Raw genomic sequence first — 25,564 nt, forward strand, 5'->3', positions numbered from 1 at the left:
CCCGGTGGAAAGTGCCCGGCGTGTGAGGGGCCTGCGCGGCTCTCGGTGTTTCCACGCGGCGGGTGCCAGCAGAACCCGATACGGTGTGATATATAGAAGCAAGGTACGGCTGGAATAATGAAATTTCAAAAATAAGCCCTTTTTAGAGGCTGGTTGTAACGGTCCTGCTGGGTATTGTAAATGCCTCAGGTGCACTTGATACTGCTGTTACGTTCCTGGCGTTGGCTTCTAATTTTTATGGAAAGATGGATTGAACTTCAATTTAAGAATATTCGGTAATCCCTCTCAGGACATACTGTAACAGCTGGTATTTCTGTGTTGCAGCAAATCGATTCCATACAGCAGTCAGCAATGCCTATGGCTGGGCTCCGGCAAAAACTTCCAAAGCATTTTAAATAGGGCAAGCCAAAGAAAATAACATCATCACTGCAAAAATGTAGCTTAATTTGCAAGTTAGAAAAAAAAAAAAAATCCCCGGTTCCATTCCAGCAAAATATTAAGCATTTTACTGGTAAGGATTTCATCAGGTCATTTATTTTTCATTAATATATATTTAGGATCTAGGGGGAATAACTTTATGCCGTGTATAAGTTTCTTAAATAATAATGAGCTTGAATTTTTTAAAAATTGAATGATTTACTGTGAAATAAAGAAATACAAAGAAATTGACTGAGTTTAAATACATGACTTGTATGTAGATCAACAAGACGTTCCTCGTTTTGCAGTGAACTTTGAAAGGAACCTGAATTTCTATTTATAATAATGCATCTTTAATGAGAATGCCTTGCATGTTTGAGTTGGTTTTCTTAATAGACAAAAATACTTTAAGCTGCATATAAATCAAATATGTCCCATTAATAGTAAATCAGTTTAACCAATTTCTTACACGTATGAAAACTGAAAATGCCTCCATCCTTCGTACGGCTGTAGTCGTGTGCTCACGCTAGGGACTGTAAGTGAGCTTAGAACATGACTTCTCCTTTATGGCGCTTGTATGTGTTAAAAAGAAAACAAGAAGAATTAATGCAAAGTGAATATGTTCCTTCTTAATTGGTACAGTGTGTCCTTGGCTACGATATCTTTTTTTTTTTTTTTTCTTTTAAACTGCACCCTGGCTAGCTTTGCATATAGATGTTTTACAACTTTGTCATCGCAAGATGAGCTTTCACTTTGAAATACTTAACTTTCTTATCTCTGTTTTAAATTTTAAGTTAATGGACCTTGTGCTGACTTGATGGATGTCAAAATACTTTTTTGGAAGCTGATGCTTTTTTAGTGAAAACTCACTTCTTTTCTTCACCACAAACGTTTATGACTAAGAACACCCCAAAACCCTAATAAAACAATCTTAATAGATAGGTCTTTAAGTTTTATTTGGTTCTTTTCATCATAGAACTTATCCAGGGTTGTAACTTCTGCTGGATTTGCTGCCTTAAAAAAAAAAACCCAACAGGTTCACTGCAGTTTGAAAGCTGACATGCGAAATCTTTCTTCGGGTAAACACTTAGGGGAGAAAAAAAAAAGAACTTTAAAAAGTTGCCAGACTATTTAAATTATAGGCTTATGCCTAGGGACAAGTTAACAACTAGCTTATATCAAATAATTGATTTAAAACTTACTGAACAAAATCTTGTGGATGGCCATTAATATGTTGCAATACTTTTAGCAATGTGAGGATTTTTTTTTTTTGGTGAAAAACAAAATTTTGAACAGCATACAGTGTTTACAGCACCTGTATATTACTCTTCCACAAGACTGTTGCCAAGTACAAATGTGTCCAAAATATGCACTTTCAGAGCCAAGATGACTTCAAAAGTCATTCTGATTAATATGAATGTGTTTAAAAAAAAACCAAAACCCAACAAAAACCAAACCAGCAACAGCAGCAGCAAAATGCTCTTCTATTTATTTTTTTTATGCTAAAGCAGAACTATGCTGCTTGCTTTCTTCAAGGATCCTTTTTGTTCACTGAAATCTGGAGAAAACCCGTTTTCTGTTAGCTTCTACTTCTCCGTCTCCCTTCCTTCTGCCTGCAAACACATCAGACCCCTGCCCTGCTATTGGTAAACATTTCCAGTCTTAACTATGAATTTCTTTTCACAAGTTTGTGTTCCAGTATCATATTTGACGTTCTTGAATTTAAATACATTCCCTTATATTGGAAAACTTGTTATATTTACTCTATTTACTCTATATTACTCAGTAGGCCTGTGCAATAATTAAAATATGTCTTAAAAAAATACTGACTTTTTAGTAATGAATTACAGAAAAATTCTTTGTGGTCTGCATGATGATGGCTTCATCAACTCTGTCAGTCAAATTGCTCTTTACCTTACAGAAGTGTTTGCCCTAGTCCGGTTTTTTACAATTTCAGTTAAAATTTAGATTATATTTTCAGATTACAAATAAAAATTGCATGTTAGATCTTAACTGAAAACAATTAAAAGGGGGTTAAGTAGAAACATTGAATAAATTATTACTATGCGAGTAGGCAAATATTTTTTTTCTGGCATAAGTAGTAGCAAAATTTGAGTGACTTAAATTATTCATTGTTTTAATAAAATAACCCTAGACTTTAACTCCAACATGTTGAGTATTTTTGGAAATAAAGAGTATAATTTACATGAGAGAAATGTGTTAAATTATTTTTACAGCAGAATGGGATTATAGGCTAGACTGAAGAAAACAAAACTTGTTTCACCTGGAGAAAAAAAATAATCTTAACAGCCATAAATAAATGCAAAGCACTTTGTTTTAAGAGTCTTAAATCAAAAGGTTATTTTGTGATAATGATTGGATTTGGTTAGCTGCGGTAATTTACAGTTTAACAGTGTTCTTAATTGTAAAATTCTGTTTCTGTTCTTTCTAGGAGAAACTGGGAGATAGCATAAATCTTCATAGACAACTTGGCTGCAAGCAGTTAAACAGAAATTGACTTCTGCCTGCTGGCTGCAGAGCACTAGTCTGACGTTCCTGCCTGACACTCTGCAGACTAAATCATGCCAGCCTTATCAGCTGGATCTGGAAGTGACACAGGTACGCAAGCCAAGGAGGAGTACATGTTTCCTCCAGATCATATTTGTTAAGTCTACGGTCTCTATTTCAAGAAATCATCAAATAAGATAATTAATTATTGTCTCAACAGATGCTTAATTTAACAGTTTAAACATAACCTTTTCTCCCTGAAGTTAATCTAGATATATGAAACACGTCAGGTAAAATAAATTAATTTTTAAAAGTCCCACCACCATCTTCTTCCCTTCCATCCCCAAGCCCCCAAAAAGAACAACTCCAAGCAGATATTATATATGGATCTGAAGAGTTCAGATTAGCCTCTGAGCATGGTTCTTACAATGTTAATTTGAAAAAGGAGGAGGGGAAAAAAAAAAAAAGATGATATCATACATGCCTTAATATTTGCAGCAGTCTAGACTATCCCCTCTGTGAGTTACAGTTATCAGTGGAGTTATTTCTGAGCACAGACTATTTAGTTTTGACACTTCTTTAACAAATTAGGAGAAGAAAAATACTGTCTGAAGTTCTCATCTTTCCCTTGCCTTCCACGTCAGAGTCCAGTTCCTATCACTGGCTGCAGGCAGTGGGAGTGCAGATATGTAGCTTTCCATAGTTTTCACCTTCTTCGTAACAATTTTAGGCTATATGCAAATGTTAAATCTCATCTTGCTGTTATGCACACATTCTCTTCGTCTAGCAGTATTTTTGTCCCTGTTTTAGGGACAACTAAAGTTAGTATTTTTTGATGGAGAACGTTTGGTAAATAGGTGATCCGGCTGAGGTTACAATACGAAGATCCCTGCTTTCCACCCCAGTGCTTGTTATTCTAGATCATACAGGTTTATGTGCAAGGACTCACAGCAGGATTTTGAAAATGAAGACAGAGACTTCAAGTCAGGAATCCAAGAAATATGTATATAAGGAGCTGCATTTGATTCTTATACTAAATAGACTGAATAGTGCAGCGATTTTTTTTTTTTTTTTTTTTTTTCTTTCCACACCTCTGGTCCATGCAAAACTTCTCTTAGGTTAAAAGAACAATCTTTAGAGTTGGGTGTGTGTTTACTTATTTACTTATTCGTTACCATGGGGAGGGAGGGTTGCGTTTGTTTTTGTTTGCTTTTTTTTGTCTCCCTATTCCTGTATTCAAGGGATTTTACTATCAGCTCGCCAAACCCTACCTCTATATAACTTTCTTTTCTTCTCCTTCCCCCATGGAAATAAGTGCAGTTGAAGCTGTTTAGTATGCTAAAGCTGAATTTTGGAAGATTTGTCAAGGTCTACTCTGGGCTGACTTTCCACTCTGGATCTTTCCTTTCTTTATCACGCAACCTCTTGTGTGCTTCCAAAAGCTGGCTTAATTTTTTTATTATTATTACTTGGCCAAGTGCTTTCTGATGTTTCAGAAGTCTCAACAACATGTTGAGATGAACAGCAGGGGGATGACTGGTGCCTGATGCTAACAATTTTGCTTGTTTTATTGTTTAAAGAATGGTAATATGTCCAAAAATAATAGTCACGGACATACTCACTGAATAAAGAAAGAAAAGGGCTCCAAAAATTGGGGAAAAAAAATGCAATTTTAAACTTGTGTCTGTTAAAACATCTCTAGAAACATGTTTTACTGTGCTGTTTAATGCATAGGGTGCTCCAAATATACGTTTAACAATTATTGTGTGTGATAAAGCTCAACTATCTCCATTCTCCCAGGAAATCGATATCAAAATGTGATATGCATCATTAATATCATGCTGTTAAATAATACTGCTTGTTAAATCCAATATGTTTTCTGCTGCAAGTTGTAAATTGTTTCTTTAAATTAAAAAAATGCATTTGGAGGGAAAAGAGAATTATTTTTTTCCAGTTTCTTTATTGTATTTCCTGATGAGGATGATAGGTGTCAAACTGTGCTTTCCATCCTGGTTATAATACAGGTGGTTTCTAACCAGACTCCTGTTTTTCTGCTATTACTACTGTCTCTCTTACGGAGAGACACAAAGGGAAACACACAAAAAAAATTTATTTTCTTACCTCTGTTGTTCCTTGGTGGGTAGACTAGTTTTCCTGTTGCCCTGCCTGCGTAAACTGGTGCAATGAGTTGAAACTGCTGTATTCCTGGAGAGGACTATTGGGGACGCTGCAGAGGTAGCAAGTCACTTAGCGGGGACCCAACAAAAATGCACCTTGAGGGTTGGGAAGCAACTTCGTTAGTCTGTCTGTTTTACTAAGACATTCAAACAAAACTCCAACCTAGCTTATTTTTGTTGCTGTTACGTCCTGGTGAAGTAAAAGCAAACCTGGATTTAAAAATGAGTGAAAGAATTCATTGAGGATTAGTAAATAGAAGTGTATCATCTGTGAATATCAGGAAGTGGCCAAGTCAGGGACTGTTGGAAACTCAGACACTAGTATGGAAGCATGGAAGATTATTATTTTTTTTTTTTAATATATAGTCTTAGGTGTCAGACCACTGTCAAAAGCAGGATGTACCACATTTGATCAGACTAAATATTGACCTACTTGTGTTAATTTTACATAGCTTTTACCTTGTCAACAGACGTTATTAGGGATGTCACCAGGTCCTTGCAGCTTTCTTCCTATACTTATCCCATGTGTTAACCTGTATGTTCTTCTGAACACAGACCACGCTTTTTAAATCTGTTTTGAGAGGCATTTATCAGACTTTAAACTATGATAAATCATGGCAACAATATTTGCAATCCTTTGTTTAAAACATCTGTTTTAATTCATTTAGATTCATCAAGTGACTTTGAAATTAATCTTGTACCTTACCAGTCTGTTCTGGTTTCTTAACTTTAAGACAGAGGAGAAGGGTTTACGTGTACACATGCTTCTTTCACTTCCAGTCTCCATTAGCTATACAGAAACTCTATTTTTATGTAATAATAATGATGATGATGATTGTTATTATTATTTGCTTATAACGAGCAAAATCCTGCTCCTCCCTTAAGTTTTATAGTCCTGTCAGTGTCAGGTCAAAGTTATTTTAAAGCAACCATCTTGAATGGAAGGTTGCGCTCCTGCCTGAGGCTGCGTCTGAAGCTTAAAATATTTTCTGTCTTGCAAAAGTCTGCTTGATCTCTGTGTGGAAGCCCATCAAATAGCAAGAGCAAGAAGACTTGCACTTTTGCAGGTAAAGCTAGTCTGCAAGATCTGGCACTCGCTTATCTGATATATTTAGGAAGATTTAAGTTTGCAGTCTGGCTGCACAATAGTTGATGACAGCTTCGTTGCTGACTTTGGTGGAGCCAAGATGACATCATTATGCTTTAAGTGTTGTTTTAGTGTGAAAAACATCGTAAAATTGTTACAGATTTCTTTCCTCTTGACCCTGTATCAACCTTGCTCAGCTGATGAGTTTAAAAATGCTCTTCTGTTTGTCCTTAAAAACTAGCACACAAATGTGCAAAGCAGACTTCGTGTTTTTGATTCATGTATTGTCAGTGGGAAAATCACATTTATGAGCCAAGTTTGGCCACCAAGTAAAACCGTGTGAGATTGCTTAAATATAATGAAAGGCAGAAACAGTTCATTAATTTGAATATTGCAAATTATAAAAAGAAAAAATATGCAGGGCTTATATTAGTTTCTTCTTGAGTACATATAGGAGCTAATGCTGTGCCAGACGGTGGAGTTTTTTCAGTATTATGAGCCTGTAAAACTGAATACATGTTAGTTTTTTAAATTTAAAAAAAGAACTACCACAACACATTTGTTACTAACCAAACTGTAAGTTCGTGTGGCCTTTAAAATAGTCCTGGTTTTAGTGTTTTCTTCTGTTTAGTAATCCTACAAAACAAAGCTATGAAATTTGTTCTAAATGTCGGGTATTTTTCCAGACGACATTTTTAGCAGTGTATTCTGTGGTTCTTTAAAACTTATCTTGATCTCTGAAGCTGCATGTTGTTGATGTGGATATACTAAATACTGGTAGAAATATTTTGGTTGAAAATTGTTGATATCCTAGCTTCACAGTCTGTTCAGATTATCTCCCAGTGAAGTGAGACCACTGCAATCAATGCAAAGTTCAAAGACAATTTTGCAATCATCTGAACACAGAAAGATGCTATCCTTGCTTTTACTGTTTTCATATAGGTGTCTTCCCTTTACTTACTACTGTCGCATTTTAATCAACTTGCCAGTTTTATCATTATTTTTTCTAAGAACGCTTGACAATGAGAAGGATGAAAAGGTGGAGAGGAAAAAAGAAACAGTAACACTTAGAAAAAGCTGAGCAGTTGGGCTGAGCTGCGAGGGGGACATCAGAAACATTTGTAGAGGCAGGAGAAATTAAGCTGAAGTGGCCAAAGATTTTAACCTTCTAAATGAGTTCTCAGAACGAGGAGGGAGAAAGAAATCAGGGAATTCTATTTTTACAGACTGTTTAAAAAATGTAATAACGCAAAATGGTCACCAAAGATTTTGGCTCGTTACGAGGTGAAGAGAATGGGACCTTAGGACAGCGCTGAAGGAAAGATTTCTGGGAGTAGCTCCTCGGTGGGAGGCTGCCAGGGCCAAGGCTCTCGGGGTGATGGAATGCTGCTCCGAGCTGCCTGCGCTTCCCCGCCGACCTGCCGCAGCGGGGATGGAGCAGAGGGGAAGCCTCCACTCGCCTCCTTGGGACATCGCTTATCACCGAGCCATAGCGTCCCACCACAAGTGCTGTATCTAAATGCCTTTGGCTGCATCATCATTTCAAGGCTGCTTAAATTTCTCACCACGCAGAAATGCACAGATATGGCTAGATTTTCATGAAAACTGATACGCTAGCCGAGGCAAAAATTATGCTGAATTAATAAATAGAGCCAATATTTTACCGTGCATTCTTGAATTCTCCCCATCTCCAGCTGCCAGAGGCATTAAATGGCTTGTAGGCTAACGTTAATATGGAAGATTTGGGAAAGTATGAGACGTATGGCTAGCTTTAATTGCTATCAGATTTAATTTTAAAAAATATAACTTGCTGGTGTTGGAAAGGGTATTATTTTGGTATCAACATATTTATGGTGGCTGTTGGAAAACTTGTTCAAAGTAGAATGAAATTTCTCTAAACTGTTCTGTTTTGGGTTAATATTTTATTTTATGCTAGACTGATTCAGCAGTGTGGAATCAGAAAATGTGTGCAATTATATTTACTGATGGTAAACTCTTTAAAACTGTTACAGTTCTTGGACACAAATTTAAATTCAAATGGTCTGGCAGCTGTAACAATTTTTACTTTTTTTTTTTTTGTGAGCAACATGTAGTTTTGTGGTAAATTTGAAAGTGTGGCAGCCTATGTTGTTTCTAACTTCAGGCTTAAATGTATAGCTTTGTTTGTTGAACCAAAAGCTGTAGTTCCAGAAATGGTTGACAGTTCCTAGTGATGCCAGACGTCCTTTGCCGAGAGCAGACTGCTCTGCTGTACGGCACAGGCTGTACTGCCAGCAGCCAGGTTAGTCAGCAGAGTATACGTATTGTGTGCATTGATTGTGAGATGAAAGGTTTTGTGGCTTCTCAGCCCAACATCAGGTCAAGTATTGGCTGATTTAGTAAAACTAGAGTTGTTAATCTGAAGGAAATCTAGCACTACTAAGACGTGGTGAGAAGCTTCCCTGGCCAGCTCGAAGTTGGCTGTTATGGGTTGAACAGGGGTTCAAATAGGATTTTGTTTTCAAAATAACACATTGGTTTTAAAAAAAACCACAACCAACCAACCCAAAACACCTTGACGCAGCATACTAATCTTAGGGATAAACTATGAAATTTAATAATTTTGAACAGTCTAATTTCCTAAGCTCACTTCCAAGGTAAGGTGACAATGTACTTGACTCTTGAAACTTTTCTTTATTCCTGTATAACTCTATAGACTTGTATATCAAGTGAATGTGCCTGTATTACTGGTGTAATGGTATAGCTTGGTTTGAGTGTTAAACTTTAACCTCAGTCATACGGTGAGACACAAGACTGAAAGAATATACTGGCATGTTTTTGGGCATCAGGACTGCCTAGGATGGTAGGACTCTTGCTTCTACTCTCAAGACACAGTAAGACAGGTTGAGATACGTGGTAATCAAGTGGTGTCTCCAGTAGTTTTAGGCACAACTGAGTTGAAAATAGTCTTGGCTTCTGTTGTTAGAAGCCTTTATTCAGTCTCTTAATGAAATATTGTGTCCTCCTTTTGCAAATGTAAAATGCCATATTTAGTATTCTTTGCCACCCCTCCCCAGTGCCAAGTCTCTTAACCTTGCAAACTGTGACTAACAAGTTAAACATGGCGCGTGTGCCCAGTGACATCCTAGTGCTGGAATGAGTTCTTTCCTGCCTGCCTGCCAGGTAATTGCTATTGCCTCCTCTAGTGATGATGAAGATCTAGATAGAAATAGACTCACCAAGCTGATGTCTATGCAAAGGAGCAGTCAATTTGTCAAGGTTATTCAAGGTGTCTTAGTATGCAGGCTTTGTTGGTGGAGCCAGGAGTTTTTTAAAAAAATATGAACATCAGATCTTTGTATGAGCTTTCCACAAGCTGCTTATGGATTTGTGTTTGATAGGTCACTTTAAATCAATTTTATGTATGTGTTATTCTTGCGGATGATAGGAGAGCTTTTGAATATTCATGAAAGTACATTTTATGAACTTTCAAAGTATCCTGGTTGACACAGTGTTTAGTAACTACATTGCGAGGGGTTTTGATTTTGAAGCAGCTTTGATGAGCCATATGAGCAAGAACTCTGCAGCAACAGTCTTGCTCTGGATGAACGCAAATAGGGATCAACTATTTAACTTGCCTCAGAATGTAACGGTACGTAGCATGCTAAATCTGAAATACACATGTTGAGACAAATCCTAAAAGACCAATAACCGTTTCAAACAACTGCGGATTCTTTAGCTCCGGGAGCCAAGTTCCAAAGCTGAAGACTTTTCCATTTTGAAGGAAATAATATTATTAAAAGTGGTGGGCTTAAATGATTGCTCGCTTTCTACATTTTCTGTCATTACGTTGTTTTAAGGTGGGTTAACAAATTACTGTAGCTCGGAGGAATAAAAATTAGGTACGGCTAAAGACTGTATTGCCCTTAGTGAGTACGTAATCTTGTTCTTTGAGTACATTTACAGCAAAATTCTTGTTTTCATTAGGAAAAAAATTAGAACGTTGACATTTCAGTTGCTGTATCATCAGCAAGGATTTCAGCATTTTACTCCTTTCGGGAATTAGCAAATAAATCAAAACAGATTTCTTTTTTTTTTTTTTCCAAAGAAGCTGATTACTTGCATGTCATGATTATCTAGTTACTCAGTATCCTGTACCTTTGAAAATTAGTTTAATCTTTTTTTTTTTTAAATGCTAAACTGCAAAATTAAAAAAGGGTACATGCTGGAATGAGTTAATCACTCTGGTTCTGCAAAGAAAAATTGTTAGTCTTTAACTTTTTGCAGTGTCAGGAAGCCCATATATTCAGTGGAATTACTTAAGAGAACATAAAAAAGAACTATTTGTAGCACATAAAATTGAGCACATAGTGGTCTTTTTACAACTGGAGCCTGATAGCACAGTGCAGTGTGTCTATCCTAATGCATATGTGTACTGTATATGTTTTTGTTTGAACCTGTGCATAAATACTGATCTCAAACTTCAGAATGAAATAATTTTCACTATTTAGTGTTAGTGACTAGTTTTATTATGCAGGAGCAAGGATGTCAGAATGAGTGTTTCTACTGCAACGCTGTTTGCTTTTGTGTAAGGCAAGTGTTGTCTGAGCCTTTATAGAACTGTAAAGTGCAGTTCAAATGTGAAAAAATGTCAGCTTGTTATAAATGGCAGCAAATGGTGCTGATTATTTTACCTTTGACAAAGTGGAAAATTTAAAGGTTGGTGTGTCCCATTTTATTAATACAATAAAATTTTACAGTGTTGTTCTGGGCTTAGATATATGTTCTTTAGTGTTTATTATCCCTCAGTTACTGTAAAAATTTTTGATTCAAAGTTTGGCATCATTGTTCAGAATGCTAATTCAGGAAATTAATTAACATATGAAAGCAAATGCACATCCATTTGTCTCCATTTCTTTTCTTACGCTAACCAAAACAAAGTTGGTGTTTTCTTGTAATATGCAAGAGTGATGGAACGCAGAGACCATATTTTTTTATCATTTAGCACTAGTTTATAGCTTCCACAGACTTGTCCTAATAATGAAGCTATGAAGGATATGACAAGAATGGTGATATTAAATTTCTCTAGACTAACAGTAAATTTTTCCATTCTGATGTCAAGAATGTAGAGCATCTGGAATCTGCAGTGTGAGTGGTTCAGTACGGGAACACTTTCATCGATTGCTTAGCCATTTATTCTCCTCCTAGGAACAAGCAGTCTTCTACAGAATATAACACTACGAAGGAAGCAATTTTCTAGAACTGGAAAAATCCTTAATGTCCCGTTGTTTCTGATTTAAAAGCTTTCCATTGCTGCTTAGTCTTAAATATTATTACATGTGCAAATTTAGCATACACATTTTAAAATTGGAATTGCCATTATTATATACTCTGTTTTCAGATTGAATAAAGCTAAATGGTAGTAATTAAGCTTAGGAAAAGCTGAAGATACTCTGAAGACAGGAACTGCTTAAGTGTGTTAAAAGAAAAAAATTGAAATTTATCCGTTACCTTTTTAAGCAGGGATAGTGCTGAGTTTTCAGACATAGCTGGATTTCCCTTGAAATTGTTTCCTTAGTCGAAGCTGGCAGAATGTAACAAGCTTTATTCTGCAGCCATTTTATCTTACTTGCTCTTGCAACTCGTCCAAGATTTTCAGAGTGGTTTCTCCATCCATGACAAGCTGTTGTAAATTTTAGTTTTAGATTATATATGTGTATTTAGATTATCTAAATGCATATAGTTTATATGGACTATTTCTGTAGGGAGGGTTATCTAGTGAGTGTTTTTTTAATTCCCTGTGTCACTTTTCTTGGCTGAACTAAATTTCATTTAAAATGTATTGTATGTCCAGTATTAATTTATTATTTTTAAATGTTTTTATTCTTGAATTGGGTAGTCAGAGTTAACTGACTATATAAGCACTTTCAAACACCCCTTTCCCCATTCGACTCTTACAAGTGTTTTATAGTATTATGTGCAATGCCTGTCTCCTTTTATTAATATTTCCATGCTACAGGCTTTTACTTAATTCACAAACAGTAGTAGATACTGTACCTAATTTATATAATGTGAATATTCTTCATATATAGCAACACAGTAATATCTAAAACTAGGAGTGGATCACTCTATTTACCTGGAGTTGACTCCTATTACTGCTGCCTTGTTTCATCTCAAAAGGGCTCTTTTTCCTCCTCTGTTCCAATGGTTTGGGAAGGTCCAGGGTTGATTACACTGTGATCTGTTGTTGCAGTTCTGGGACTGACAGGACTTGCTTCCCCTCTTATAATTGCGAAATAGTCTTACATCTCCATGTTTAAGCTAATTGTTAATTTTTTATGTATGCTCAGGTCGTCTGGGATCTTTGAATAAATGATCTGCTTTTTAAAATCAAAGTAAATGAGTTTTTCTTGTGCAAGTCATGTTTACTTTACTGGATTTTGACACCTGAAGTATTTCGATACTGGAAAATAGCAGTGGGTGTATGACTCCTTTAAAATATGAAAGTTGATTAAATTTAGGCAAACTAGACTGAAAAAAAATTACAAGAACCCGAGTAGAATAGCAATAGTGTATAATAAAAGAATTTACAGTGTTGTCAGCATCAGGCATTAAAAAACACAGGATTTTGGCTTTGGCTTTTCATTAATTTTTTTTAAACAGAACTTCTAGATAGTTTTTTAAAAGCACTTTTTTGTTACTGATTTAAATTGCAGGCATCTTTCTGAAAATGTGTGCAAAATACTTCTTTTAATTGGAGGTCCATGCATGTCTGAGACTGAGAGGGGATCTCATCAATGCTTATAAATATCTAAAGGGCGAGCATCAAGAGGATGGGAACAGACTCTTTTCAGCGGTGCCCACCAACAAGGCAAGGAGCATCGGGGACAAACTGGAACACAGGAAGTTCTATCTCAACATGAAAAACTTCTTTATTTTGTGGGTGCCAGAGCCCTGGAACAGGCCGCCCAGAGAAGCTGTGGAGTCTCCTTCTCTGGAGATATTCATACCTCACCTGGATGCTTTCCTGTCCAGCCTGCTCTAGGTGGACCTGCTTTGGCAGGGGGGTTGGACTAGATGATCTCCAGAGGTCCCTTCCAACCTCTACCGTTCTGTGATATGACTCAAGGAGGTGGAAGGACCAAGAGCACAACTGAGGCTTGGCAGTCATGTGCTTACAATGGTATTATTCAGCTCTGAGGTGCTAAGATATATCTCATTCAGTGGCTTACAGCACGACCATGCGTTTTTAATTTACAAAGCAGTTCATCTAAATATAGGGCATATAGCTATGACCTTTTTAAAATTTAATTTTTGTTTTTAGGAGTAGTTGAAAGTGTTCAGTGTAGCATCAATTCAGTGTTGAGAATCGCTACTTAAAAGATTAAAAAAAAAAATCTGGTTTCAACAGCCTGGCAGTACTAAAGCTGGTGAGAAACTTGCATTGATTTCAGTGGTCCTTGGCTGTGGCTTACAGAACCACCTGAGATGGTAGTTAGTTTTGCAGGAGGTTTGAGGGCGGGCTGAAGCAGTCTCTGCTGTTCAATTCGGATTAATTCTCGTGTATAGTGACACCCTACAGGACCGCAGAGATTTGAGGTACCGCCCAAAGAAAGTCGGATGTTGGAAAGATGGATGTGACAAGTTATCAGATCTGGTAATTTAAACTAGGCCAATGCGTAGTTGCCAATGTTGTGGTTTCAACTTCATTGCTAGGTAACAGCAACTGGACAAATTATTCTGTCCCTGTCCCTATCACAAAAGCACTTTTCTTTTAAAATCCTATTTGCTAGTAAAGTCATGTGCCAGCCACAGTTTTCACTGTTTCTTCACACTGCAATGAATAAGAACAACACACTTTGTGTAACTGAGACACAAATGAAGTGCGACATTTTAGTTGGATGGGTGTGTATGTAGAAGATCCACATACTGTTTTTCTTCATATGTAAAAATCTGAATGTTTCTCTGAAAGTCTTTGATTCTGTGGTATTGGGCATCGTAGAAGGAATGAGGGAAAATGAGACTCTGTCTCTAAAGGTAAACCTTTACAGGTGATAGCACCTTCTGCTGCCCTTACCTTCTGTTTGGAAGGAGGCCACAGCTGAGATCTTTGTCTTCTGCTCTCCCCAACTAAATACCCTCAGTCCTATTTCTGCCTGATTTTCATTTGACTCCTTGATTGAGGTTGTGTTCGTTTTTAAAATTCCTGCCTACATAGTGCTGAGCTTCAAGAGGAGCCTGAAGAGCAGGAGCATGGTGTTCTCCAGCATGCTGCATGGCGTAGTCCTCAGGTTCTGCTGCTCAGAGAAGGGTGGGATTCTGATTTCCTTCTGGCTGAAAGCTCTACACGCTGGCTTGTAGGGCCAAAGCAGGGCAGCACCACAAACATAGCCCTGGGATTGGACAATTAGAACCTGCTTAATTTTCTCCAATTTCCCCAGGAGAGCTGCACAGATGGGGTGTGTTGCTGTCGAAGCTACCAGCAGTGTGCTGGGGACATGGATGCCCGTTTCCCTCAAAGGGATGATTCAGGACTATATGAATAAGTAAAGCCCACAGACACTTTTGAGCTGGATGTGGAACCCGTAATGAGTGTAAGCACCTGCAGGGTTAGTCAGGCTTGGAGGGCCGGGAGGCAGGGTTTTTCCTCGGGGAGTTCTCTGCATGAAACCCAAGTCTCATTATAGGCAGATTCAGTCTCACCCGGTGTCACTGCTGTAATAGTTAATCCATCAGGAAACATGAACTTCCATTTTATTTTCACTGGGGATTTAATTATCAAAGCTTTGAGGAGCAAGTAACGAGGATAGAATAGTTTTATAGTTGATTATATGTGAAATGTGAGCAGATCCGATGGATCAAGGAGAAGAAAGCTTACTCTGTTACACATTTCTTACTTGAAGGGAGTGGCTGAAGTTAATATTTTCTTTCTTCTGAATGGCACGCGTGAATTGTTCCTGAGCAGTTATGCCCCAGTGTAAGCTTACACTGAGCCCTCTATTTCATTTTCTAACAACCTTGGAGTTATTCTGAGGCAAATGTATTTGCAGTACCAAAAATGACTATGTGCAGAAATATAAGCCTGAGTGTAAATAATTTTTTTCAGTTTTCTAAATGAAAATGTTTTGAAGCATAAATTGCGTGACAAAAATAACCATTTTTTCTGAGTGCTGAAGTTCTAATAGCCGGGGAAGTCGGAGCCAAGAGTCCCATTCAAACCACTGTTCTCTGAGTGTTGGCTCAGTCACTGGCTGTGTCCTGCTAGCCCAGGCTCAGAGGTCGTCTTCTCTCTGCAAGATTGTAGTGGTTTGAGTTGTATTCTCTTTTTGCATTATTTCTGAAGCATAAACAAGAGCAGGTTTAAATACAAGCGAGGTACTAAGAGAAATGAATTTCAGCCACCAAAAATGCTTGGACCACAAAAAGAATGTATCTGGAAGGAACCTTTTTTCCCCCAAATATTTTACTGAAAGGCAGTAAAAAGACAAAAATGTGAAGCAATCACATCTTGAAGGTGCTATATGTAATTTTGAAAGGGATATGTAGTGCCTGGAAAGGTTTTGAAATGATGTTTACTAATAAGTATTCTAAATTATAAGTTTTAGGGAGATAATAAGCAGAATAGCGATAGGTAACCTATTAACATACTACAGTGTTCTTTACCAGTAGAATATCTTGTTAATCTGTCCTTGTGATGAACAGCAGCACTTACTCAGACTAAAAATAATAGCAGGACCGTGTATCTTGGATCCCAAGAGAGTATTGGTGTTTTTGTAGACAGCAGACAGGAGAAAAAAGGCATTTTGTCCTTTTTACCCCAAGTAATCCCACTGGAAAATTAAACATGTGCTATGAATTGATATCGACTCATGCCAGGTTACCTCCCTAAAGAGGGCTGCTGCAAACACTGTTGCTGCATTTCTTGGACAGCAGTTTGATGGCCTGTGTGCATGATGGATATTTTATGCTGTATGCTACTGTGGAACACTGTGCTACTGTCTGCCCTTCGGAGCCCGCTGGGGAGGTGTGCCACAAATAACTGGGAACAGCAATTGCTTTAACCCTACGGAGAATCTCAAATACCTGCAAATTAAAACTTGTTACTGAAGTATTTCTTGTGCGTGTGTGTCTGGGAAAACTCTGTTGGTTTTGATTTTTAAGGTTTAATCCTGCAAAACAGAGAAGTTCCTTTTGTCTTGCTGTGGATTCCTACTGAACACAGGATAAAAAAAAATATTAAGCAATATATTAGCAAGAAATATTTAGAGAAACCACGAACCTTTTTTTTAATGGACCACCCTATCCAGTTTCTGTTCTTTTAAGGAAGTTTTTCCTATTCATGACTCATTTCACTCTTTGGCTAACATCAAGGGAAATGGAATAACGATTAAGTAAAGGAATGTATGTTTTTTTCTGGTTTTGTCCTCTTTTCAAAACCTTTATGAATTTTCTGCATAACCTTGTGTAAATATATATGGATGTAGAAGCCTGACAACTGTGACAAGGTAAAAAGTACACTGCTAATACTTGCTTCTTAGTAATTTTTTTAAAATGTTCCTTTTGGTTCTACAAGTTAATGTTATTCTGAATACTCCAGACTCCCTATTCAGTTAAAATGACATGCTCCAGGCAGCCAATTACACAGAACTGTTAAGTGAAATTAATGAGATCACCCCCAGATTACACTTTGTGTTTTATTTTCATTTTATAGGTCTGTACGAGCTGCTGGCTGCATTGCCAGCCCAGCTGCAGCCACATGTGGACAGCCAGGAAGACCTGACCTTCCTCTGGGATATGTTTGGTGAAAAAAGCCTTCATTCACTGGTGAAGGTAAACCACATTTAAGTCAGATTCTCTTTGAGAAGAGCATATGGAAAAATGTTTTGAGCGCCATCTAGTAAACCAGTGATCAAACTGTTGCTCAGTGAAAACAAAACAGCCTTGTTTTAACTCTGTTTCTGTCAGGGGTGGAAGTTGTTAAATAAGATTCTACCAAAAATACATAGATGATTTCATTTAAGAGTGATGTTTTGGCAGTGTAATGCTAATGCAGCAAACATATGTTGTTTGCCCTTGTTTAGAAAAAAAAGAGTACGAAATAGTAGCAGGAAATCTGAGACTTCTTTATGGTCAACATTCAAGACCTGGAGTTTAGCTTAAATAAATAAATGTTCACAGCAAAAATTAGAAGGAATATATTTTCTGAGGTCAAGTATGGCAACAGTTCAGTAGCCACATTAATTTAAAATAATTTCCTTTAACAAAGTCAACTGAAATTCTAGTAAGCTGTTTCTTTTATTGGCTTGCCTCCATTTAAAATTGTGTTTTGCACATAAATATGTTGGACTAAAGTACAACCTAAAATAAGTTTGGAAGAATACTTGAGTAAAGTGTCCTGCTATGAAAATGATCAGCAACAAGAAATCAAAGCATGCCATGGGAGTATGCAGAGCTACCCTGCTAATGGTAAAATTGCTTATAGCAGAAAAATGGGACCAATCAGCTGGTTAGAAATGTTCCACTCCTACAAAATGGTAAGTATGTCTTCAATCTCCAGTACAGAGCTAATTCAAGCTGCAAGGAAATTCTGAGGTCTCAAACAAGTCAGTAGAGTCACCTTTTTCCATTTCTTGTAGCTATCTGATTCCAGAAAAGGATGTAAAAATGTTGATACCTGGCCAAAATTATTTTCAAATTGGCTGAGAAATTACATATAAAATAAACAGAAGTACTAGCTGGTGGTTGATACACAAAAGGAACAAACAGAGGAGCAGTTCTTGGCAATACTCTCTTGCCTAAAGAATTTCATCAAAATTTCTGAAGTGCGGTGATTTCCAGACTCCATCCTGCTTTGCTGCAGCTGTCTGCTCAGGTGGCTGAGAGGATCACGGAATGGGGAATCACTGGTTTTGTTTCTAATATAGACTGACAGTGGTGTGTATCTAAGCAAAATGTTAGGTCAGCAGCTAAATCAGTTTTCTTTCTGGATTGGGAGTTACAGAAGTCTGGTTTGAAAATGTGTCGATCTGCAAAACATTGACATTTTAATGTTTGCTCTAATTTTCTATTGAGGCAAAACCTAAACCTTTTCAGACTTGTTCATTTGTTCCCTTTTGCCCCTTCCCTCAAAAGATGACGACGGTAGCAACACAGCAGCTAATTTACTCTCCTTGAGTGTACTCTCAGTTTGGAAAAGTTGGCTCTCCTAGTTGCGTGCCCTAGTTACCATGTTGTTTGTTATTGCAGGGAGGATTGGTCTTTCTGATTTTAATAAAAAAGAAGTCATGAGAAAGCTTTCTTGAGGCAGATAGAAAGTTTTGGGGATCAGTGAATGGTCACAGATTACAATTACAGCAATTACAAGAAGAAGACATTGAGGTATTCCAACTATCTCTATTATTTATCGTGTTGCATTTAGGTCCAAGTATTAAATGTAACTCTGACCCTGGGGACAGTTCTTTCAATGTCCTGTTAAGTCTCATGCTACCTTAAAAAAGACTCAATTCTTGAAACTGCATCTTTCATGTTCCCTAGTTGCAGTTCTTTAGTATTCCATACAAATTTAATTCACAAGGTAAAGTTTTTTAACTATAAGAATTTAGATTATTAAGAGCACCTGGTCTGACCTAGTGCATATGCCAGGCTACTGAACATCACCTTTCATTTCTGTGGTGTTCAGTTCCGGAAAGTTGGGCACAAAGATCTAGAAGTTTATCTAGTTCATCTCCCTGCCCCAAGATGGTCTTAACTGTATTTGAAACTCATAGTGTTTGTTTGACCTTTAACACGTTTTTTAGAAGAATTATTCATTATCCTATCAAGTTTCGGAGAAGGCAGTCCATAGCCTTTTTGGAAAAGAGCTGTGAAAGCAGAAGAATGAACTCCATCTGCCATAATTTTTCCCTGTTACAAGGCTTCTAAAGTGCCAAATCTTTCTTTCTGGGTTTTGGTGTCTTATTTGAAAGACTGTTTTTCCTAGCAATAACTTTTTAAAGTCAACTGTACTTGCAAAGACAAATGTTTTTAATTCCTCAGGCAGAGAATGATGACAGATATTTTGTAATAAAAAAAGAAAAAAAAAAAAAAGAAAAAAGCACTAGCTTAGAGCCAAGGATGTTGCGAACCTGGTATGTGTCACTTTTGGAAGAAAATGAGCATAGGTATAGTATTAAGTATTAAGATAGATACACTGCTTAATAAAAATTTCTAAGCGGATCTTCTTACCTTACTGTTTAGTAATTTCAAATATTAGAAAAGAGCTTTTTTTCTAAGTTATAAAACGGATTAAATGCTCCAAATTGCTTGAAAGGTTTAACTATAAAATGAACTCCTTACTTTTTCTACAGATATTCTAAGTTTTATGGGTATTTAATTATTTTAATTATCATAGTTTTTTCTGTATGGTTGGATACTACGGCATATGGTTTGCTATTCTGGCTCTCTTAATATTGAAAAGAAAGAAAAAAGAAAAAAAAAAAAGCCCCAAACCTTGTCTTAGAGTTCTCTTCATTCAGTATTATTGGACAGAAATCTCTTTGTGAACTTGGATCAGCCTGAGCTGTTCTAAGAAGTCAGAAATGGAAAAGTTGTATTAGATCATCCAGTCCATTTCCCTGCAAATACTGGATTGTTCCCTACAGTACATTCCTATTGTAGTAAGTAAAACCATCAAAAACTGATGCAACTGTTCTTGCTGTCCCTTTTCTCAATAAAGGAATCTGTTGATTAGATTTCAGTTTGCAAAGTATAGAGAAGAGGGAACCCGCAACCGTTGTTGACAGTTTGGAAGAGAAAACTGGCTCTGGAGAGTTGAATGTTTAAAATTTGTCTCTGCTTCCCTCAATTTGTTACTTCCCTGTGTTATTACACGACTCTCTTAAGTTCTACCAAAAATCTTCAGCTATCTCATTACTTTTTATATAGTAGAGATCCCAGTATTCTGTAGAGATTTATAGGGAAGAAACATGAAGAGATGATCCTTCAGGGTAATTATAGGCACTAATGTAGCTGAAACATGAAATAGTACACATGTGCTCTGCTTGAATTTTTTTTTAGAGGAACAGGAGGGATAAATAAAGATCTGTTCTAACTACTCTTTTAGCTTATTTTTAGAGGAGCTGCAAGAATTTCCATGTGTGTTTTCTTGCTGTTACCATGCTGGAGACTTTTACTGTTTGTCTGTTTAGCTCCAGGATGAAGCTTTTACTTGCACTGTCACCTTCGACATTTCTGGTTGTGGATGTAATCCTCAAGAATTGACTCAGCTTATCTGTTGGGCTGCGACCGAAGTATTTCTTAACCAGTTGCAGTTTACTGATTGATTTTGGCGAGCTCAGGGCATGCACAGTCCTTTAGCCAGTCCTGTACTTTGCATTAAGAAGCAGCCACAGCAAGTGGTGTTGCAGTTCTCTTGATAGAGAAAAGTTTGTGCATCCAAAAAGTAGTATGTGGCACTGGAAAAGAAAATAATTACTGAAGAAGTAAGGAATATTTGATGAATCTAGTCTGATTTTATTATAACTGCATCATATTTTGGTAGTTGGCCCTGTAAAACGTTAATTTGTGCTAATTTTCTATTTGTTTCACCTGGGTATAATTTTGCTTGAAGTTCTGAGAAATTATTTTGTATTTGCTAATTTTTCTCCATGTCAGTGGCTAGCAGCTTTTTCTAAGTAGTCTCATGTCCAAAAATAAAATAGTTGAGTGTATCCTGATGTAATTCCTTTGGCATGGAAGTTGAAGCAAATTATACATAGCCCAAATTTTACAATCGTTGTGGTAGAGAAGTATTGGAAATTTTCAGTGTGAAGGCTCAGGTCTTGCAATATGTAAATGTAGATGCTTTCAGCTTACTCCGGTTTCTTAGATGGTAATGAGAAAAATAAAGATAGAATTTACAAAAAATGAGCTGACTTAGGGCAAAGCAAAAGGGATTGATTTGACACATGCTTACAGTGATAAAATCAGCAATCTTCAGGTGATGTGCTGAATCTGCAGTCTGGACTGACACAAGCCTACTTCATATATATATATATATATACACATTCTTAGTTTTGACCCAGAGCTTCACGCACAAACACCGTGAACAAAGCTGTTAATCTGCAGGATGAACGACTTTGCATCTACAGTGCAGAATCAAAGAGTCTCAGTAAGGTTTCATGGACCGGTCTGTGTTAGAGGGTAACTCGTAACTGTCCAGCCTTTCACCTGGGAAGAGCTATGCAGATTGTTCTTGTGCTCATGGAGGGGCCGTATGGGGTAGATTCCCCTCCCCATGATGGATCAGACATGTGTAACCAACATCCACATACATTCTGCACGGATCATGTGCATTCACCTCCTGGTCATGCATCCAGATGGTGAATGCTCCTGCCTGGGCACTGTGCTCAAGCATCCACACATGTGGATCTTCTTCCCAAAAGAATGTACAGGAGACAGAGTTCAGATTATACGAGTTGTTCTGATGAGTCATATGTGACAACTAATTGTTCTGAACCTTTAATGGTGATGACCTATAGACTGAGGGAATGGTATCTGCGTCTATGTCAAAGGAGAGGGAGGGTGGCTGCTGTGGTTTGGGCTGGGTTGGCCCATGACAAGACAACAGATGCTCTCCCTCACCTCTCGCTCCAAGGAGACGAAGAAGAGAGATAAAGGGAATTGTGAGTTTAGAAAAAAACTAAACTACTTTAATGAAATATTAATAATAACATTCAAAGAAATAATGAAATAGGTACAATGTACATAAATATATACAAAACTATGTCAAGCTCCCAGGCAGTTGTCATCAGCAGGGAATGTTCTAGACTGGGAAAGTTCCAGACCCCACTCAGCGACAGATGGGACGTGGATTCTGGAACACACCGATTGCATCAAAGGCAGGTGAACGGCCAGGGTCTGCCTCAAAGGTTGGCCATCGAAGGAGGAGAGGCATTGGGGAGAGCTGACCCTTTGGTCCCTCAGCTTTTATACTGGGCGTGGCAGAGGGGATGGAACACCCTATTGGTCAGTTTGGGTCACCTGACCTGCCCACTCCACCCCCTGTGAGGTGAGCAGCCCAGGTGCCACAGCAGTGAGTATGAGCACGAGCTGCTCTCTCGAAATAGTACACATGTGCTCTGCTTGAATTTTTTTTTAGAGGAACAGGAGGGATAAATAAAGATCTGTTCTAACTACTCTTTTAGCTTATTTTTAGAGGAGCTGCAAGAATTTCCATGTGTGTTTTCTTGCTGTTACCATGCTGGAGACTTTTACTGTTTGTCTGTTTAGCTCCAGGATGAAGCTTTTACTTGCACTGTCACCTTCGACATTTCTGGTTGTGGATGTAATCCTCAAGAATTGACTCAGCTTATCTGTTGGGCTGCGACCGAAGTATTTCTTAACCAGTTGCAGTTTACTGATTGATTTTGGCGAGCTCAGGGCATGCACAGTCCTTTAGCCAGTCCTGTACTTTGCATTAAGAAGCAGCCACAGCAAGTGGTGTTGCAGTTCTCTTGATAGAGAAAAGTTTGTGCATCCAAAAAGTAGTATGTGGCACTGGAAAAGAAAATAATTACTGAAGAAGTAAGGAATATTTGATGAATCTAGTCTGATTTTATTATAACTGCATCATATTTTGGTAGTTGGCCCTGTAAAACGTTAATTTGTGCTAATTTTCTATTTGTTTCACCTGGGTATAATTTTGCTTGAAGTTCTGAGAAATTATTTTGTATTTGCTAATTTTTCTCCATGTCAGTGGCTAGCAGCTTTTTCTAAGTAGTCTCATGTCCAAAAATAAAATAGTTGAGTGTATCCTGATGTAATTCCTTTGGCATGGAAGTTGAAGCAAATTATACATAGCCCAAATTTTACAATCGTTGTGGTAGAGAAGTATTGGAAATTTTCAGTGTGAAGGCTCAGGTCTTGCAATATGTAAATGTAGATGCTTTCAGCTTACTCCGGTTTCTTAGATGGTAATGAGAAAAATAAAGATAGAATTTACAAAAAATGAGCTGACTTAGGGCAAAGCAAAAGGGATTGATTTGACACATGCTTACAGTGATAAAATCAGCAATCTTCAGGTGATGTGCTGAATCTGCAGTCTGGACTGACACAAGCCTACTTCATATATATATATATATATACACATTCTTAGTTTTGACCCAGAGCTTCACGCACAAACACCGTGAACAAAGCTGTTAATCTGCAGGATGAACGACTTTGCATCTACAGTGCAGAATCAAAGAGTCTCAGTAAGGTTTCATGGACCGGTCTGTGTTAGAGGGTAACTCGTAACTGTCCAGCCTTTCACCTGGGAAGAGCTATGCAGATTGTTCTTGTGCTCATGGAGGGGCCGTATGGGGTAGATTCCCCTCCCCATGATGGATCAGACATGTGTAACCAACATCCACATACATTCTGCACGGATCATGTGCATTCACCTCCTGGTCATGCATCCAGATGGTGAATGCTCCTGCCTGGGCACTGTGCTCAAGCATCCACACATGTGGATCTTCTTCCCAAAAGAATGTACAGGAGACAGAGTTCAGATTATACGAGTTGTTCTGATGAGTCATATGTGACAACTAATTGTTCTGAACCTTTAATGGTGATGACCTATAGACTGAGGGAATGGTATCTGCGTCTATGTCAAAGGAGAGGGAGGGTGGCTGCTGTGGTTTGGGCTGGGTTGGCCCATGACAAGACAACAGATGCTCTCCCTCACCTCTCGCTCCAAGGAGACGAAGAAGAGAGATAAAGGGAATTGTGAGTTTAGAAAAAAACTAAACTACTTTAATGAAATATTAATAATAACATTCAAAGAAATAATGAAATAGGTACAATGTACATAAATATATACAAAACTATGTCAAGCTCCCAGGCAGTTGTCATCAGCAGGGAATGTTCTAGACTGGGAAAGTTCCAGACCCCACTCAGCGACAGATGGGACGTGGATTCTGGAACACACCGATTGCATCAAAGGCAGGTGAACGGCCAGGGTCTGCCTCAAAGGTTGGCCATCGAAGGAGGAGAGGCATTGGGGAGAGCTGACCCTTTGGTCCCTCAGCTTTTATACTGGGCGTGGCAGAGGGGATGGAACACCCTATTGGTCAGTTTGGGTCACCTGACCTGCCCACTCCACCCCCTGTGAGGTGAGCAGCCCAGGTGCCACAGCAGTGAGTATGAGCACGAGCTGCTCTCTCTGACCAGCGAGTTGGCTCTGCTCCTTCAGAACCAGGGCAGTGGTGGCGGCTGAGGAGAACATATGAGACAGGGTAAGACCTGAGCACGGCACACGTTATATGGAATAAAGGGTGGGGATTGTGCTGAAATGGAGTTGGCTTTCTTTGTGCCAGCCCAATGGTGTTGATGTTGACTGCTTCCATGTTTCAAGTTTTGAAGCTACTGTTGACATTTTTTTTTCCAAACATAAAGATGTTAGTTACTTTGTTCTTCATGTATGCTTTCTCTGGAGCTACTGCTTACACAGTCTTCATAATTTATTGTTGGAACTGTCTGTTTCTGCAGTCATGAGAACTCTTTTTTTTTCTGTTAACTGCTACGTTACACAGAAGACAGAGAGGACAGGGTGTGTTTTTAAGGAGATTTTGGTGGCTTGTATGTTGACACCTGTTAAAAGAATGGTGAGAAGGGTTCCTGATTTCAGGACAGGCAAAACCAGCTCCCTCAGAAGGAGCTCAGAGGAGCTGTGTTACCCAAGAGTGGCAAGCCTGGAAAATGCACTCAAAGAGGAAGAGTGGGTCAGTAAGTGGGATTGGGCATTGGTGGACCATAGGTGGCACCTAACCTCAAATCAAACCGAGCGAGTGAGTTGTGGCTTCAGGAGAAAGCATTGTAGAGTTGGAGAGACGCACAGACCACCTTGGAGTGGGTGGAGTTATTGAAACTGATAGTTCATTCACTGAGAAATTGCTTTGATACTTGAGGTCCTTAAGGTTCTCTACTGCTGGGTTCTCAACCATATTTATTTTTAAAAAGCTGTGCCTTCCTGGTAAATGGAACGGATTGCAGTTCTGTAAATTCATGTGGAGGTCTGAAGTGCTGTTTGCTTTGGAGATGGGAAAAAAATGAAGGAAAAGGCGGTGTGAGTTAGCATTTACCACCTGGTCATCTGGAGGAGGAGGTTTGAGTGTGGTTGTTGGCAGCTGGTAACAATTCATGGCCAATGAAAAATAATTGTTCTTCATGCTCTAGAGGAGAATTGGGCAAGGTTGCTTCTTATGTTATAGTTTATGTCTTTCAGTCAGAGAAGGCATGCAAAACCTACTGATGGCAAGAGGAAAGTGATCACTCCTGCCATGCAGACTGTCCAAACAATGCACAGATGTGGTCCCTTGTGCTGGTTTGAAAACTTTTACTATTTCTGGCAAAGGGAGAAGGAATTTTCTGTAGTTGA

At 38.2% G+C, this 25,564-nt stretch overlaps 1 protein-coding gene and 1 long non-coding RNA gene across 2 annotated transcripts in view; both read left to right on the forward strand.

Moving 5' to 3' along the window:
* The window catches only part of LOC106889738, a 50,496-nt gene extending 33,392 nt beyond the window's left edge, over positions 1–17,104 (forward strand). Inside the window, exons 2-3 of the long non-coding RNA XR_001412388.1 lie at positions 2,870–3,036; positions 16,880–17,104. This is a non-coding gene — a long non-coding RNA (uncharacterized LOC106889738). The remainder of the gene's footprint in view (positions 1–2,869; positions 3,037–16,879) is intronic.
* A 6,739-nt stretch (positions 17,105–23,843) lies between these two features.
* MPP7 (membrane protein, palmitoylated 7) overlaps positions 23,844–25,564 on the forward strand; it is a 109,279-nt gene continuing 107,558 nt past the window's right edge. Inside the window, exon 1 of the mRNA XM_014944874.1 lies at positions 23,844–23,913. Coding sequence (XP_014800360.1) covers positions 23,844–23,913 — 70 coding nt within the window. The remainder of the gene's footprint in view (positions 23,914–25,564) is intronic.

Source organism: Calidris pugnax, unplaced genomic scaffold (genome assembly GCF_001431845.1).
Source record: "Calidris pugnax isolate Ruff unplaced genomic scaffold, ASM143184v1 scaffold54, whole genome shotgun sequence".
NCBI classification, from domain to species: Eukaryota; Metazoa; Chordata; class Aves; order Charadriiformes; family Scolopacidae; genus Calidris; species Calidris pugnax.